Here is a 16,803-nt window from a genome sequence, read left to right as displayed (position 1 = left end):
TAAATATATTGGAACTTATGGTCATAAAATGGTTAAGCATTTTATTTTCATATTACTTGCAGGGGGTGTATGCAAAACAAAAGGACTTTTAGGAACAATGTTTAGTGCCTTAAGAAATGAAAACATGTTTAATCATTAAAGGCTGTAAACATACAGTCTACTAATTACAGGTGACAATGATTATAACGTAGGCTCTGTAAAACTTCATTTTGCTTATAGTCTACTTGATTTCTCTTTTCATTATCCTACACCTAAAAATAATTTGGTTTCAGAGCAACTGGAAAAATTGCAGCCATAGGAACTGTTCTCTTAAAGATTGCTCTCAGCCCTCATGTTGGATCCAGTTAAATTAGTTTGTGTAAAGTCCTTTGTGAATTTGATAAATTTGGTTCTCTAGGTTTTGGGGGTAGCCTTCCGTTTGTCCTAGACTGTTCCTGCCATTTGCTGGCTGTAGAGCAAGAATAATAACAGAATTAAAAAATATGCCTGCCCTCAAAGAATGAGATGAACATGTATATAAGTAATTACAATTCACTGTATTCTGAATTTTATTTCAATACTTGATAATGATTTTGGCATTCCTGATTCAGGTGCCAGAAGCTTTTACTGAGATTTGTTGAGCTGTATTTTTAGATGTGGATTTGGGAGCCCCAGCACAGCTATTCACTCGTTCTTTTTTTTTTATCTTAAAAATATATTTATTGAGTGCCTAGTACGTGCCAAGTACTGTGATGGGTACTGGAGAAAAAATGGAGAGTAGAACACACGTGGCCCCTGCTCCTGGTCTAGTGCCGGGAATAGAAATGGATAACTTCTTCATATTTGTTAGATGGAGAGACAGGTAGAGTGGGAATTTTTTTCCACTTCTTTTAGCTAGTCACTGATTCTTGAATTCATCTGTTCTATTAATATTTCAGGAGGCCTACTATATGCTAGTAGGTGCTGGGCTATTGCAGTGAACAAAAGTTCCTCGCCCATGGAATTTCTATTTTAGTTAGAAGAAGGTTTGTGGGGATACATGTGTGAACAAGATGGATAATTGATTATTCTGATTAGCACTCTTTAAAGTACATATTTTACATATTTGTGCGTTGAAAACAGAAGACATTTTCTTTTCTCCCGTACATATACTGACTTGGATCACAAAACTAAAACACAGATGGGAGGACAAACTTGAACAAAGGCCAGAATTTTGTTAATACTTTCAGAGTATTATTTCTTAAGCTGTCTTTAGTTGATTTCAGTGGGTATAAAAGGATTAATTTATGTAAAGCCTCTTGGGTGACCTGGAAATGTTTTTTCACAAATAAGTTAGGTAAGGGATGGAGGGGAGAGGGTTGATAGAACAGTATTTCCATTTTTTTCCCAAAAGGAGAATGAACTCAAACAGTCATGAAGTGTCTCAGGCCCAGGAAGTTACCTAGTGAAATCTCTTACATGCTTTTCAGTACTGCCCACAGATGGACCCCTAGCCTCTGTCCTGAGGAACTCAGAGCCTAGGAGGTGCCCTCAGCTTCCCAGGCAGCCCTAGGAAGCCTTTCCTGATTTGAGGCTGACCTACCTGTAAGCCTGCCATTGTTGCAGCTCTGTCTTTGGTTCTGGCATCTGGAAATTAAGTGTCTTTCTGGAGCCAAATCTGTGTCAAAAGACCTACAAATGAGTATCCTTTGACCCAGCATTTTCCATCTCAAAGAATGTTGTTTCCTTGTCTGGAAAATAGGCATACTGATGCTTACATGATAGGCCTGTGTCCCGGGAGAGTCAACAGAGATGATACCCATAAGGAATTCGCACAGGCTTGGCACACAGTAAGCACTCAATAAATGGTAGCTCATGTTATTATACTATTATATTATTACTGTTATTCAAAGGAAATAATTAGGAAACAGGGCAGAGACTTCTCTACAAGAGTATACATCACAGAATTGTTTACAATAGCAGGGGATAGGAGACTAACTTTCCCATAATTAAAATTGTATCAGATGAATATTTAATGACATGGAAGAACATTCATGCTATGTTACTAAATGAAAAAACAGGCTAAACATATATTGACGCCACTGGAAACGTAAATATGGATATATATGAATATAAAAGGACTTGGAAGGTATGTGCCAAGTTTTTCAACGGTGCTTTTCTCTGGGAGATATTAAAGAAAAAAAAATCTGATTCTGCTTAGCTCTTTAAACATTTTTCTACAGTGAATGAACTTATATTTTTTTAATAATAAGAAAAACCATAGTGGTATTTTTCGTTGAAAATAGAACTCAGATGGTTGGTAGTTTTTATCTCCTGTGTTCCTGAGGGGTATTACCTGCATGCATGGAGTAAAAGTTTCTATTTTTTCATCCCCCCCCCCACATCCACCATGACTTCCTTGGTGAGCAGGTGAGGAACAACTACAGACATTACTTCCTTTCGTCAAAAACCCTCAAGGTTGTTTATGACATAGTCACCTGGGCTGCCACTCAGCTGGCCGTCTCTTATACCGTCGCCCCCTTCGTTATGTTGGCCGTTGAACCCACCATCAGTTTATACAAGTAAGTTTCCACTGTTCTCGGTTGCTCTATAGTAAACTTGTCTGTTCTGTGTTGGACTTAGGAGTTGGCAAATTGAATCAATCAGGACTGACAATCTCTATGTACGCTTTCGATGGGAAAATGTCTAGAGAAAGCTTTAGGAGGAAGTGTCCATCCTGGAGATGCCAACAGACGAATAGTAATACAGTGAGCAGAGTTGACAGATAGCCCCTCAGCCATGACTAATGTAAGTAAGAGATGCTTATGGCAGTGAATTCTGAAGGGATGTATCCAGATTACAGACTCAGAGGGTGAGTTCGCTGCCCTTTGCCTCTGTTTCCGGGAGTTAGGCTATGTTGGGGCCTCAGAGAGGGACAGAAGCAGGCCGCAGCTGGGGCTGGGTTCACCCTACAGACAAGAGGCCTTTAGGGAAAGGGTGTCTTAGGGAAAGGGTGTCAGGCCCTTATATTCAAACACCAGCCCTCCAGATGAATTGCAGACCTCTTTGTGCTTTTATTGTTTCCCTCTTTTGTTGAATTAGTCGTGTTTCTCTGCTCTTGGAGAAATGGTTACATGACCTCTGGCAAGTTATTAACCTCTTTTACCAGTGTTTTCTCAACTGTACAATGAAGGTAAGAATAGAATTCACCTCCAAGCACCTTTAGGTGTTAGGATTGAATGAGGCAAACATGCAAGGGGCTCAGCCCAGTGTCTGGCGTGTAGTCTGTACTGGATAAATACCAACTTGTGTTCTTTACTGATTTGCAGAGACTTTTGCAGATTGAGTTTGGACCATAGCTACCGTCAGAAAAGTGGCTTAGAAATAAACATGCAAACATGCCTTATTGTACGTCAGGGATTGGACTCGCTGGTCAGGAATGATCAAAGAAGTTTTACTACTTGGTACAGGTATCAATGTCTAGGATGATTTTTTTTTTTTTAGGTTATAGGAAAAGAAGGTAGAGGGAAGTACACCGTGCTCCTCAATGAATTCTGTTTCTATAATGCCGGTTAGGTCACAGGAGTTATGTCCGTATAATATGGAAGTTGAGCTGGTTTATACACAAATTTTTCTAGATAAGGGATGCCAGAAGAGTGGAAAAACGATGAAATCTTCAGCCAAAAATAGCCCTCAGTTCAGCTGCTACAGCGGTAGGAGCCATGAGTGCCCGCCCAGCGCTGGGCTTCCTCTTCTCAGAGGCGCCCTGCCCAAGCTGCACAGTCTTGGTTTACCTCCTCTGCACCTTCCCTCTGGGCAGCCCCACTTGCTCACAGCTCTATTGTCCTTTCTCTTGTCTCAGTGCCCTCTAGCCAGCATTTGCCCTTCATTATCTGGGACTTTTATTGCCCCCTGAAGCAGCCTTAGCCCGTTGAGCTATCTGCCTAGGCTGTCCAAGTTTCTGGCTTGGGTGTTCATTGTGTTACGAAGTCTCATAGGTTTTGAGTTGTCTGCTTCCGTCTTCATAGGTTAACTTGTAACCCTGGGCCCTTCTCTCCCTTTTCTTTGGAGGTGCCCAATCCCCTCCACACTCCCTTACTCTAGGACAGAGAGCTGCTAGTGAGGAGATGACTTTTATAAAAGAAATGGAACGGTGAAATAAAAAATGTTCCGTTAAATCAGATTTTTAAAAATGAGGTACTTGTTTTTTTATAACAGGCATTGAAACACATTGACTTGCATTCCTGAGTAAGATGGATGGGGCTGAGGGTTTCCCCCCGTGTTTGGAAAATCTAAGTGCCTATGAAGACTAATAAACAGGAACTAGAGAGAGACAGAAAAACCACCCTAGTCCTGGTGTTTTAAGCACATGATGTTGCCAGATGCAAGATTTTTTTCAGGAATATATGTATCATGTTGTAGCAGAAATGCCTGTATTTAACTCAGTACCATTTAATACCTACAGTGTGCTGGGCACTTTTCTAGAAGCTGGGGGATGGGATGGTGAGCAAAAGATAGAAATCATTCTTACGTCCATGGAGGAGATAGCTTGGTGGAAGTGACAGGAAATAATTGACAAATTGATGAATACCCACTAAGATCATACTCTGAGTGAATGGTACAAAGATTTATGAGAGCCTGTAACAGGAATCTGCTCTTGGGAGGAAGCAGCGTTTGAGTCCTGGAGTCTGAGGGTGCTGAGAGTGGTGGATGGGACACTGTGGGTTGTGTTCCAGACCCAGGGAGCAGTTGTGATAGGAGGAAGCCCCGAGAAACATGAGTGTGGGCAGAATATAGAATCAATCCAAGGTAGAGAGTAGTGAGCTGAGAAGAGACAAGAGTAGGTATCAGTGTCCCTGTTTATCATATATGGAAGTGTAGGCTCAGAGAGGGTGAGCAGTTAAAACACACACAGCAAGGCCCGAGTTTCAGATGCAAAATTTTTTTTCTTTTTTTTTTTTTTAAACAGCAAGAGCAGTAGTGCAGTTACTAAAAATTTCTCTAGGAGAAGCTATTTTGGAAGAAAGTTACTGCTAGGGGAGTAGCACAAAGTGGTGATTTGTTTGTGATCACATGCATTTAACCAACTAAGCATGCTAATTTCTATATTTAGGCAGGAGTTCTAGGGAAAGAATTCAATCATTATCAATCTAGATCACTCATGTAGATTTCCATTTCTTTTTAAAAACAATCTTTTTTTTTTTTAGAAAACACCTTTGTTTAGGGTGAAATTGACATTTCTGTCACTTCTGTCAATTACAAGCAATTCAACCTAATATGGTATCTTGTTTTCGTAGTTGCTTATGTATATAATTTAAGTTCCCTATCTAGATCAGCTCTGTCCAATAGAAGTTTCTACAATGACCAAAATGCCATCCAATATGTTGGCCACCAGAGCATGTGGCTGTTGAGCTTTTGAAATGTGGCTAGTGTGACTGAGGAACGGAGTTTTCAATTTATCTAATTTGAATTTTAACAGCCACATGTTGTCAATGGCTACTAGATTGCCTCTCAAAAAAAGTTTTTTTCAGAAACTCTTAAGAGAATCACTGAATCTGGCAAAAGAAATAAAAATTGAATCATCTTTTTAGTCGAGGTGGGTCTAGATGCATTCCAGATCTGTTCCTCACTAGGGGATAATTTAAATAACTGGCAATGAATGGCAGTTGTATGCAAATCCATTTCTCAGGATACCCTTCCCTGATTGACATTTAAATGTCAGATGGGCTTCATTTTTCTGGCTAGTCACTTTTCAATGTACAGTGACTACAAATCCCAGCTTTAAATTTCTTAGTCTAATTTTTTTCCTTTAAGTTGTAAATCAGCCCCAAGTGAACATCTATATGTATTATGAAAGAACTTGTGATTCCGAAAAGATGATAGAGTAGAAGGACTTGAGCTTACCTCCTCTTGTGAAAACACCAAAATCACAACTAACTGCTGACCAACCATCAACAAAAAAGACTGGAATCTACCAAAAGAGATATTTTATATTCAAAGACAAAGAAGAAGCCACAACGAGACGGTAGGAGGGGTGCTTTTGCGACATAAATCCTATAACCGTCAGGTGGGTGACCCACAAACTGGAAAATAATTATATCACAGAGGTTCTCCCACAAGAATGAGAGTCCTGAGCCCCACGTCAGGCTCCCCAGCATGAGGGTCTGGCATCAGAGCATTTGGCTTTCAAGGCCCGTGGGGCTTGAGTACAGGAGCTCCACAGGACTGGGGGAAACAGAGACTGCACTCTTGGAGGGCATGCACAAGTTTTCATGTACCCTGGGACCCAGCACAAAGCAGTACCTCCATAGGAGCTGGGGCTGGACCTACCTACAAGTCTTGGAGGGTCTCACAGAGGTTGCCATTTTGGCATCAAGACATGGCCCTTCCCACCAGCCTACAGGCTCCAGTGCTTGGACGCCTCAGGCCAAACAACCAGTAGGGTAGGAACACAGCCCCACCCATCAGCAGAGTGCATAAAGCCATACTGAGCTCACAGCCACCTCTAAACACACCCCTTTACATGGCCCTGACCACCAGAGGGATAAGACCCAGCTCCACCTACAAGTGGGCAGGCACCAGTCCCTCCCACCAGGAAGCCTGCACAAACCTCAAGACCAGCCTCACCCACCAGAGGGCAGACACCAGAAGCAAGAGGAGCTATGATCCTCCAGCCAGCAGAAAGAAGACCACAAACACAGAAAGTTAGACAAAATGGGACAGCAGAGAAATATGTTCCAGACGAAGGAACAAGATAAAAACCGACAAGAACAACTAAATGAAGTGGACATAGGCAACCTACCTGAAAAAGAATTTAGAGTAATGATAGTAGAGATGATCATGATCTCAGAAAAAGAATGGAGGCACAGATGAAGAAGTTACAAGAGATGTTTAACAAAGAGCTAGAAGATTTAAAGAACAAACGAATAGAAATGAACAATACAATAACTGGAATGAAAAATAAAGTAGAAGGGATCGAGAGCAGAATAACTGAAGCAGAAGAACAAATAAGTAAGCTGAAATACAGAATGGTAGAAATCACTGCCATGAAACAGAATAAAGAATGAAAAGAAGTGAGGACAGTCTCAGAGACCTCTGGGACAACATTAAATGCACAAACATTCACATCATAGGGGTCCCAGAAGGAGAAGAGAGAGATAAAGGGCCTGAGAAAATATTTGGAGAGATTATAGCTGAAAACTTTCCTAACATGAGAGAGGAAACAATCAAGTCCAGGAAATGCAGAGAGTCCCATACAAGATAAACCCAAGGAGGAACACACTGAGACTAAAGACAAAAAATATTAAAAGCACCAAGGGACAAGTAACAAATAACATACAAGGGTATCCCCTTAAGGTTATGAGCTGAAACTCAGAAACTCTGCAGGCCAGAAAGGAGTGGTATATTATGTAAAGTGATGAAAGGGAAAAACCTACACCCAAGAATACCCTACCCAGCAAGGCTCTCATTCAGATTCAACAGAGAAAAAGTTTTACAGACAAGCAAAAGCTAAGAGAATTCAGCACCACCAAACCAGCTTTATAACAAATCCTACAGGAACTTCTCTAGGCAGAAAAGAAAAGGCCACAACTAGAATCAAGAAAATTAAGAATGGGAAAGCTCAGTAAAGGCAAACATAAAGTAAAGGTAGGAAATCATCTGCACACAAATATGATATCAAAACCAGCACTTGTGAGAAGAGGAGAGCACAAATGCAGGATATTGGAAATGCATTGGAAATTAAGTGACCAGCAACTTAAAACAATCTTGTACATATATAGACTGCTATATCAAAACCTCATGGGAACCATAAGCCAAAAATCTACAATAGATACACACACAAAAAAAGAAAAAGCAGTCCAAACACAACAATAAAGGTAGACATCAAATCACAAGAGAAGAGAACAAAAGAGGAAGGGGAGAAAAAAAGACCTTCAAAAACAAATCTAAAACAATTAACAAAATGGCCATAAGAACATTAATATTGATAATTACCTTAAATGTAAATGGATTAAATGCTCCTACCTAAAGACATAGACTGGCTGAATGGATACAAAAACAAGATCCATATATATGCCGTCTACAAGAGACCCACTTCAGATCTAGGGACACATACAGACTGAAAGTGAGGGGATGGAAAAAGGTATTCCACGCAAATGCAAATCAAAAGAAAGCTGGAGTAGCAATACTCATGTCAGACAAAATAAACTTTAAAATAAAGACCGTTACAGGAGACAAAGAAGAACACTACAAAATGATCAAGGGATCAAGCCAAGAAGAAGATATGACAATTGTAAATATGTGTGCACCCAACATAGGAGCACCTCAATATATTAGGCAAATGTTAACAGCCATAAAAGGAGAAATCGACAGTAACACAATAATGGGGGGGACTTTAACACCCCACTTTCATCAATGGACAGATCATTCAGAGAGAAAATCAATAAGGAAACACAGGCCTTAAATGACACATTAGACCAGATGGACTTAATTGATATTTGTAGACCATTACATCCAAAAGCAGCAGAATACACTTTCTTCTGAAGTGCAGATGGAACATTCTCTAGGATCACATCTTGGGTCACAAATCACGCCTTGGTAATTTTAAGAAAATTGAAATCATATCAAGCATCTTTTCCAACCACAACACTTGAAATTAGAAATCAATTACAGGAAAAAAACTGTAAGAAACAAACATGTGGAGGCTAAACAATATGTTACTAAACAACCAATGGATCACTGAAGAAATCAAAGAGGAAATCAAAAAATACCTTGAGACAAATGACAATGAAAACACAATGACCCAAAACCTATGGGACACAGCAAAAGCAGTTATAGGAGGGAAGTTTATAGCAATACAGTCTTACCTCAGGAAACAAGAAAAATTTCAAACAACCTAACCTTACACCTAAAGCAACTAGAGAAAGAAGAACAAAGAAAACCCAAAGTTAGCAGAAGGAAAGAAATCATAAAGATCAGAGCAGAAATAAATGAAATAGAGATGAAAACATTAGCAAAGATCAGTGAAACTAAAAGCAGGTTCTTTGAGAAGATAAACAAAATTGATAAACCTTTATCCAGACTCATCAAGAAAAAAAGGAAGAGGACTCTATAAATCAATAAAGTTAGAAATGAAAAAGGAGAAGTTAAACTGACAGCACAGAAATACAAAAGATAAGAGACTACTACAGATAACTATATGCCAATAAAATGGACAAATTCTTACAAAGGTACAACCTTCCAAGACTGAACCAGGAAGAAATAGAAAATATGAACAGACCAATTACAAGTACTGTAACTGAAACAGCAATTAAAAACTTCCAACAAAAAAATTCCAGGACCAGATGGCTTCACAGGTAAATGCTATCAAACATTTAGAGAATAGTTAAACACATATCCTTCTGAAACCCTTCCAAAAAATTGCAGAGGAAGGAACACTCCCAAGCTCATTCTATGAGGTCACCATCATTCTGATAACAAAACCAGACAAAGTCATCACACACACACAAAATTACAGGCCAATATCACTGATCCTCAACAAAATACTAGCAAACTGAATCCAGCAACACATTCAAAGGATCATACACCATGATCAAGTGGGATTTATCCCAGGGATGGAAGAATTTTTCAATATCCACAAATGAATCAGTGTGATACACCACATTAACAAACTGAAGAATAAAAACCATATGATCATCTCAATAGATGCAGAAAAAGCTTTGGACAAAATTCAACATCCATTTATGATATAAACTCTCCAGAAAATGGGAATAGAGGGAAATTACCTCAACATAATAAAGGCCATATATGACAAACCTACAGCTAACATCATTCTCAATGGTTAAACCTGAAAGCATTCCCACTAAGATCAGCAACAAGGCTAGGATGTCCATTGTTGCCACCTTTATTCAACATAGTTTTGGAAGTCCTAGTCATGTCAATCAGAGAAAAGAAGAAATAAAAGGAACCCAAATTGGAAAAGAAGAAGTAAAACCGTCACTGTTTGCAGATGACATGATACTATACGTAGAAAGTCATAAAGATGCTACCAGAAAACTACTAGAGCTCATCAATGAATTCAGTAAAGTTGCAGGATACAAAATTAATACACAGAAATCTCTTGCATTCCTATACACTAACAATGAAAGATCAGAAAAAGAAATTGAGACAATCCCATTTATCATTGCATCAAAAAGAACAAAATACATAGGAATAAATCTACCTAAGGAGACAAAAGACCTGTACTCAGAAAACTATGACACTGATGAAAGAAATCAAAGATGACACAAACAGATGGAAAGATATATACCATGTTCTTGGAATTGGAAGAATCAATATTGTCAAAATGACTATACTACCCAAGACAATCTACAGATTCAATGCAATCCCTACCAAATTACCAATGACATTTTTCACAGAACTAGAACAAAAAACTTTAAAATTCGTATGGAGACACAAAAGACCCCAAATAGCCAAAGCAATCCTGAGAAAGAAAAACGGAGTAGGAGGAATCAGATTCCCTGACTTCAGACTATACTTACAAAGCTACAGTAATCAAAACAGTATGGTACTGGCACAAAAAAAAGACATATAGATCAATGGAACAGGATAGAAAGCCCAGAAATAAACCCACGGACCTATGGTCAATTAATCTACGACAAAGGAAGCAAGAATATACAATGGAGAAAAGACAGTCTTTTCAGTAAGTGGTGCTGGGAAAATGGGACAGCTACATGTAAAAGAATAAAATCAGAACATTCTCTAACACCATTTGCAAAGAGGAACTCAAAATGCATCACAGACCTGTAAAACTCTTAGAAGAAAACATAGGCACAACACTCTGACATAAATTGCAGCAATATCTTTTTGGACCCACCTCCTAATAAAAATAAAAACAAAAATAAACAAATGGGACTTAATTAAATTTAAAAGCTTCTGTACAGCAAAAGGAACCATAAAGCAAAAAGACAACCCATAGAATGGAAGATAATATTTGCAAACGAAGCAGCTGACAAGGGATTAATCTCCAGAATATGCAAACAGCTCATGCAGCTCTATGTCAAACAAAACCCCATAAAACGAACAACCCAATCAAAAAATGGGCAGAAGACTTAAATAGACATTTCTCCAAAGAAGCAATACAGATGGCCAAAAAGTATATGAAAAGATGCTCAACATCACTAATTATTAGAGAACTGCAAATCAAAACTACAATGTGGAATCACCTCACACCAGTCAGAATGTCCATCATCAAAGTCTATGAACACTAAATTCTGGAGAGGGTATGGAGAAAAAGGAACCCTCCTACACTGTTGGTAGGAATGTAAATTTGTACAACCACTATGGAGAACAGTCTGGAGATTCCTTAAAAAACTAAAAATAGAAATCCCACTCCTGGGCATATATCCGGAGAAAACCATAATTTGAAAAGGAACATGCACCCCAATGTTCATTGCAGCACTATTTAAAATAGCCAAGACATGGAAGCAACATAAAATGTCCCTTTACAGAGGAATGGATAAAGAAGATGTAGTACATATATACAGTGAATACTACTCAGCCATAAAAAAAGAATGAAATAATGCTATTTGCAGCAACATGGATGGACCTAGAGATGTCATACTAAGTGAAGTCAGACAGAGAAAGACAAATATCATATGATATCACCCATATCTAGAATCTAATTTAAAAAAATGATACAAGTGAATTTATTTACAAAACAGAAAGACTTACAGATATCAGAAACAAACTTACATTTACCAAAGGGGACATGTAGGTTGGGGGGATAAATCAGGAGCTTGGGATTAACATACAAACACTACTATATTATAAGATATCAATTGATAACCAACAAGGACCTCCTGTATAGCACAGGGAACTCTACTCAATATTCTGTGATAACCTATATGAGAAAAGAATAAAAATGTAGGTGTATATATATATATATATAAAACTGAATCCCTTTGCTGTACACCTGAAACTAACACAACATTGTAAAGCAACTATAATCCAATAAATTTTTTTAAAAAAGAACGAAGTTGTCTTAGCTCAGGCTGCTATGGCTAAATAGTATAGACTGGGTGACTTAAACAGCAGACATTTATGTCTCACAATCTTGGAGGCTGAGAAGTCCAAGATCAAGATGCCAGCAGATTTGGTTTCCGATGAAAGCTCTCTTTCTGGCTTGCAGAAGGCTACCTTCTCACTGTGTCCTCACATAGCAGAGAGAGAGACCGAGGGAGACAAGGACAGCAAAAGAGATGGGGTGAGGGACAGTGAGAGGGACACAGAGAAAGATGGCTCACGCTCTGATTTGCCTTTATTTTCTAATAAGGGTACTAATGCTGTCATGGGGGGCCCACCATCATTGCCTCATCTAAACCAAATTACCACCCAAAGTCTGCTTCTCCAAATACCATCAGATTGGAAGTCAGGGCTTCGACGTATGAATTTGGGGGAGGACACAAACATTTAGCCAGAGCAGAACCTTTCTATGAAATCATTTTCAAAAGCAAAATCTCATATGTTGTTGTCTTTAACTAGATAGCACTTTATTAAATTCAATGTATAAGAATGTTAGAATTTGTGTAGGAATTTTTGTAGATAGCAAACTCCTTGAGAGTAGAACTATGCTTTATTCATCTGTGTATCTGGAGTACCTAGTTTAGTCCTAGCGTGCTCTATAAATGTTAGCTGAGTTTTTCCATAACAAAAAGATGGAGGTATTGCTTAAAATTTGAGAGAAGTATGGAGTGTCAGAATAGGTTACTAAACCTCCCTGGGAAGTTGAAGTTTTTCTCCCTTGACTTCCAGAATATTTGGCTTTAATCTAACAAAATTGCTCCAGTGTAGATTTGGCCACATGTAAAAGATTAAGGCAAAATGCAAGAACAAAGTACATTTTACGAGAGCAGACTCTGAAAGCTGGAGTTCCCTCTGCCTGGGGTGTGCCTGTGAGAATCCCAGCTTACACTTGCTGAACCAGTGTGTTTCTCTGTAGAGCTGTTATTCACCCTTTAATGTCCTGGTTTAAATAGTAAATCAGATGGTCACTTACCTGTGGCTCTTCACCCCTCTGCTAATTACTACCATTGTGTCTATACGTCTCTTCTTTTCCATTCCCAAAAGGAGGGGTGGGGTCTTTGCCTTTTTGTAGATCCCAGTTCAATGCTTCGTACATCCTAGGCAGTAAATGCTTATTGAAAGAAGAAATGAAGATATGTTTGCTTCTGCTGAAGCTTTTAACTATTCTATATAGACCTGACATTATGATCACAAAAGCTGGGGAATTATATGTAAATCAATTGTGGGTCCCCTGCCCCTTAACATTATTTTCCTTTGCCCTTGAAAAAGCATTGGAGAAAGTGTAAGTTCAGTTTTCCCAAATGGATGTAGAACAATTTTATAACAGCTGCTTTCTAATTACTTGCATTCATTGATGTGTACAGCATTTATTGAGCATCTACCCTGTGTCCAGTATCACACTTAAACAATAAGTCCACAAACCTCGAAAGCAAAACTTGTTTTAGTTTGGATGAAAATCGAGTTATGGAGTAGGCTTTTGAAATCTGGATTCCTCAGGCTCATAATATATACAGGAACCCCTGACACTTAGTGGAGCACATTGGCCAAAGGGTCAGTTGCATTTGTGTTTGGGGAACATAGGGTAGGGCTTCAATTTCATTCCATGCATCCTTAGACTTTTAATATGGTGGGTTTCTAGCTGTCAGGGTTAATTCTCTCCATCTGCTTATTACGTCAGTGGGACATTGCCATACGTCTGTCTGCAGATGGGCTGGTTGGTTTGCTCTGCCCAGCTTTGTGGTTTTGGTCCATCCCTGGCCCACTCACCCACCAAAGGGAGTTATCTGTGGAGTGGATCAAGGCGAGCCTGAGTGCAGTCAGGTCCGCCAGTGCCAAAAGGTGATGTAATTGCCTCATGTGACATTTCCCACATACACCCTTGTTTGAAATATAATTTGTGTGTTTATTCCTAGGTCCATGTACTTTTACTTACACATTATCAGTCTCCTGATCATACTGTTCCTGCCAATCAAACCACAAGCTCATAATCAAAGGCGGCCTCAGACTCTGAACTCTGTTAATAAGAAAAAAATAGATTGATACCTCCAAAGAAAAGAAACAAACAAAAGCTGAACACATAAGACTGCAAATCACTGGACAGAGGAGATAAAAAGACTCCAGGGTTCTCCAGTGACTTAGAGGTGATGTTTACATGCATCTATTTTGTTTTGATTTTTTAAGTGCAGGGAGTATTTTTATAAAGCTTTTTTTTGTACCATTGAATCAGCCATGTCCAGTTGAGTTAATACTTTCTAGGACATTTGAGTAGTGTGGAGGTGTGTGGAGAATGTGCTAGAACTGCAGAGACAGTCCATTCTGGGCCAGCTGGGTCTTCACTTTTCTGGCATGATCTCCAACCACTGAAATCTGGACGTTGGGAACCCGGGCGTCTGCTCCAGAAGTTAGAAGGTAAAGCTGAGATGACTTGTCTTCCAGAACATATGCAAGACGGTTGTTCCTTGGGAAGCCCCCAGTCCCTTGCCTTGTGACATTACTGTTCTCAAACACATTAACTACACTCAGAAGACTGCCGGGGAGGGACCGTGTGGAGGGAGGTTTGCAGAATACTGAAAATTCAATGAGCCTGGAGGACTGTGAATGGACACTTCAATGGACTGGAGGTCAGGCACGTGCCCTGAAGGTGGCTGCGTTTCCCCTGCCACCACCCACCCCCCCCTGCCCCAGGGATGTAACCCTTCTTTCTTCTGAAATGAGCCAAGATTGGAAATCAGAAAGTCTCCTGTCCACATACCAGAAGTCTCAGAGGGGCTACTGTTTTCCATTGCATATGTGCCATCTGCTGGCCCAGGCATGGCCCTGAGAAGACACCCAGATTTCACACCATTAAGGCAGAGGGATGTCTTTTTATAAATATTTTTTAAAGTAATTTAAAGTTATATTGAAGTTTGGGAAGAAGAGGCAGATATTTCTCTTTTCTCCCCTCACTTCTCAGAGATGTTCATGATCACAGCCCATGATGTTCACTCGGGCTGGTCTCCATTTTTTTTCAGTTTCATAGCTGATTAAATCCGATATTGTTTTAGTTGAATCATCCTATTAGAAAGCAGAGATTGAAAAACGGTTTTCCTTTCTATCTTTGTAATGAATGTGCTGTGGCTCCTTTGGGAAACTTCTATTGGGTGATATTCTATGTGGGAGAAGGAAACGTGGTATTAAATGTGGAAAATAATAATGATAATAATAAAATATATGCTACAATGTTGTACCCTCAATCAAATACTTTGGGAGGAGAGAATTTGTTCAAATCAGATGGTTAAAAATGAGTTTCTTACTAAATCAATACTGCATTTCTACATAAAGGAAATATTTCTAAAAAGAAGTGCTTTTTGTTTGTGTCAGACTTGCCGTTCTGAAGCATGTGTGTGTATTTTGTGTGTGTTTTAACAAATGTGTACAAGGTTTTACTTGCTTAAAATTTGAGCATCACACGTTCAATATGTACATGTCAGGTGCTTGGATGTTTTTGGTTTGATTTCTGATCTTCGTTCCTAACAGTGCAGGTAAGATTAACCTCCTTTTAGAGATGAGGAAACAGAATCAGGAAGATGGCTGCTAACTGCCCCGGAGTCACAGACTTAGTGCTTGAGCTGAGATTTGAACCCAAGACGGTCCCAAGAGAGCCAATGGCCGTGGATCTTTCTATGAGGTATCCTGCTGGTGCGTCTCTTTGGACAATGAAATGTGAAATGATGTGCTTGTCCCTTAAATAGTTTGTGTGGTCCTGATGCTGCTCAGAACCTGAGCTCTAGTCCTTATGTGAGACAATGGAAGTTAAGAAGTAGCACTTTTGTGCCAGCATAGGAGGCTTACCCCAGTTTAACCAGGGAGCCTTGTGGTAACCTACTTTGCTGTCCCAGGAGGAATATTAGATAGTGGATAGAGGGAAGAGAATGTAGGTGCCTAAAATCTGTCAGGGTCTATCTCCAACAGGAATATTTTGAGGTGCAAGACCAAGAAAAATACCCATCTTGCACACCAGCAAAAATGGTATACATCACCATTGGCATGGAGTGTGTGGAATAATCCATCTTACAATGAAATCTTTGAACTTGCAACATGATTTCTGTCTGGGGTTCTCTGTATTTAGTATCTTCATTTCTGAGAGAAGAACTTTGGTGGCGAGAGGAGAGGTGATCATTAGGGAGACCAGCAGTCCTGCTTTGCAGAGACTCTGCCAACCTCTCAGTCCTGGGCAGACAAGGACCACTGGTCCCTTAAGAGACCACTCAGAATCAATTACTCATTATGGAATGGAAGTCAAGCCTGTGGAACCTGGGCTTATAGATTCTCTATTTCAGACAGTGCTAGGTCCTGGGACACCCTTTTCATATTATGAGGCCTTATTCAGTACTAAAAGGACAACAACTCCAAGAGCAATTAGTACCTTTTTTCCCCTGAGAACATTTAACCATAGAAAAAATTTCAATTTAGGACAAAAGTTTAAACAGAAGATTGGGACTGTTCCTATTGCCTTACAGTTCCTAGTTGTCCTAAACATAATATGCATTTAATAAATATGTTTTGGGTCGATGAGCTTGCAGTTTAAAAGAAGCACTTTTTAGGTTTTGTTTTTGAAAAGGCCAGATTTAAAATATTCTATTCTAGTTCAACATCACTAATCATCATGGAAATGTGAATCAAAACGACAATAAGATCTCACCTCACACCAGTCAGAATGGCTATCATCAAAAAGAACACAAGGATAGAAAGCCCAGAGATAAACCCATGCACCTATGGTCA

At 39.4% G+C, this 16,803-nt stretch overlaps 1 protein-coding gene across 1 annotated transcript in view; it reads left to right on the top strand.

The window, feature by feature from the left end:
- Positions 1-15,376, top strand: part of MBOAT1 (membrane bound O-acyltransferase domain containing 1) — a 113,610-nt gene extending 98,234 nt beyond the window's left edge. The window contains exons 12-13 of the mRNA XM_060021575.1: positions 2,389-2,540; positions 13,956-15,376. Coding sequence (XP_059877558.1) covers positions 2,389-2,540; positions 13,956-14,082 — 279 coding nt within the window. The 3' untranslated portion in view covers positions 14,083-15,376. The remainder of the gene's footprint in view (positions 1-2,388; positions 2,541-13,955) is intronic.
- The last annotated feature ends 1,427 nt before the right edge of the window (positions 15,377-16,803 follow it).

The sequence above is a fragment of the Delphinus delphis genome, chromosome 10 (genome assembly GCF_949987515.2).
Source record: "Delphinus delphis chromosome 10, mDelDel1.2, whole genome shotgun sequence".
Taxonomy (NCBI): Eukaryota; Metazoa; Chordata; class Mammalia; order Artiodactyla; family Delphinidae; genus Delphinus; species Delphinus delphis.
Note: the sequence above shows the minus strand (reverse complement) of the source record. Positions and strands in the feature narration are given on the sequence as shown.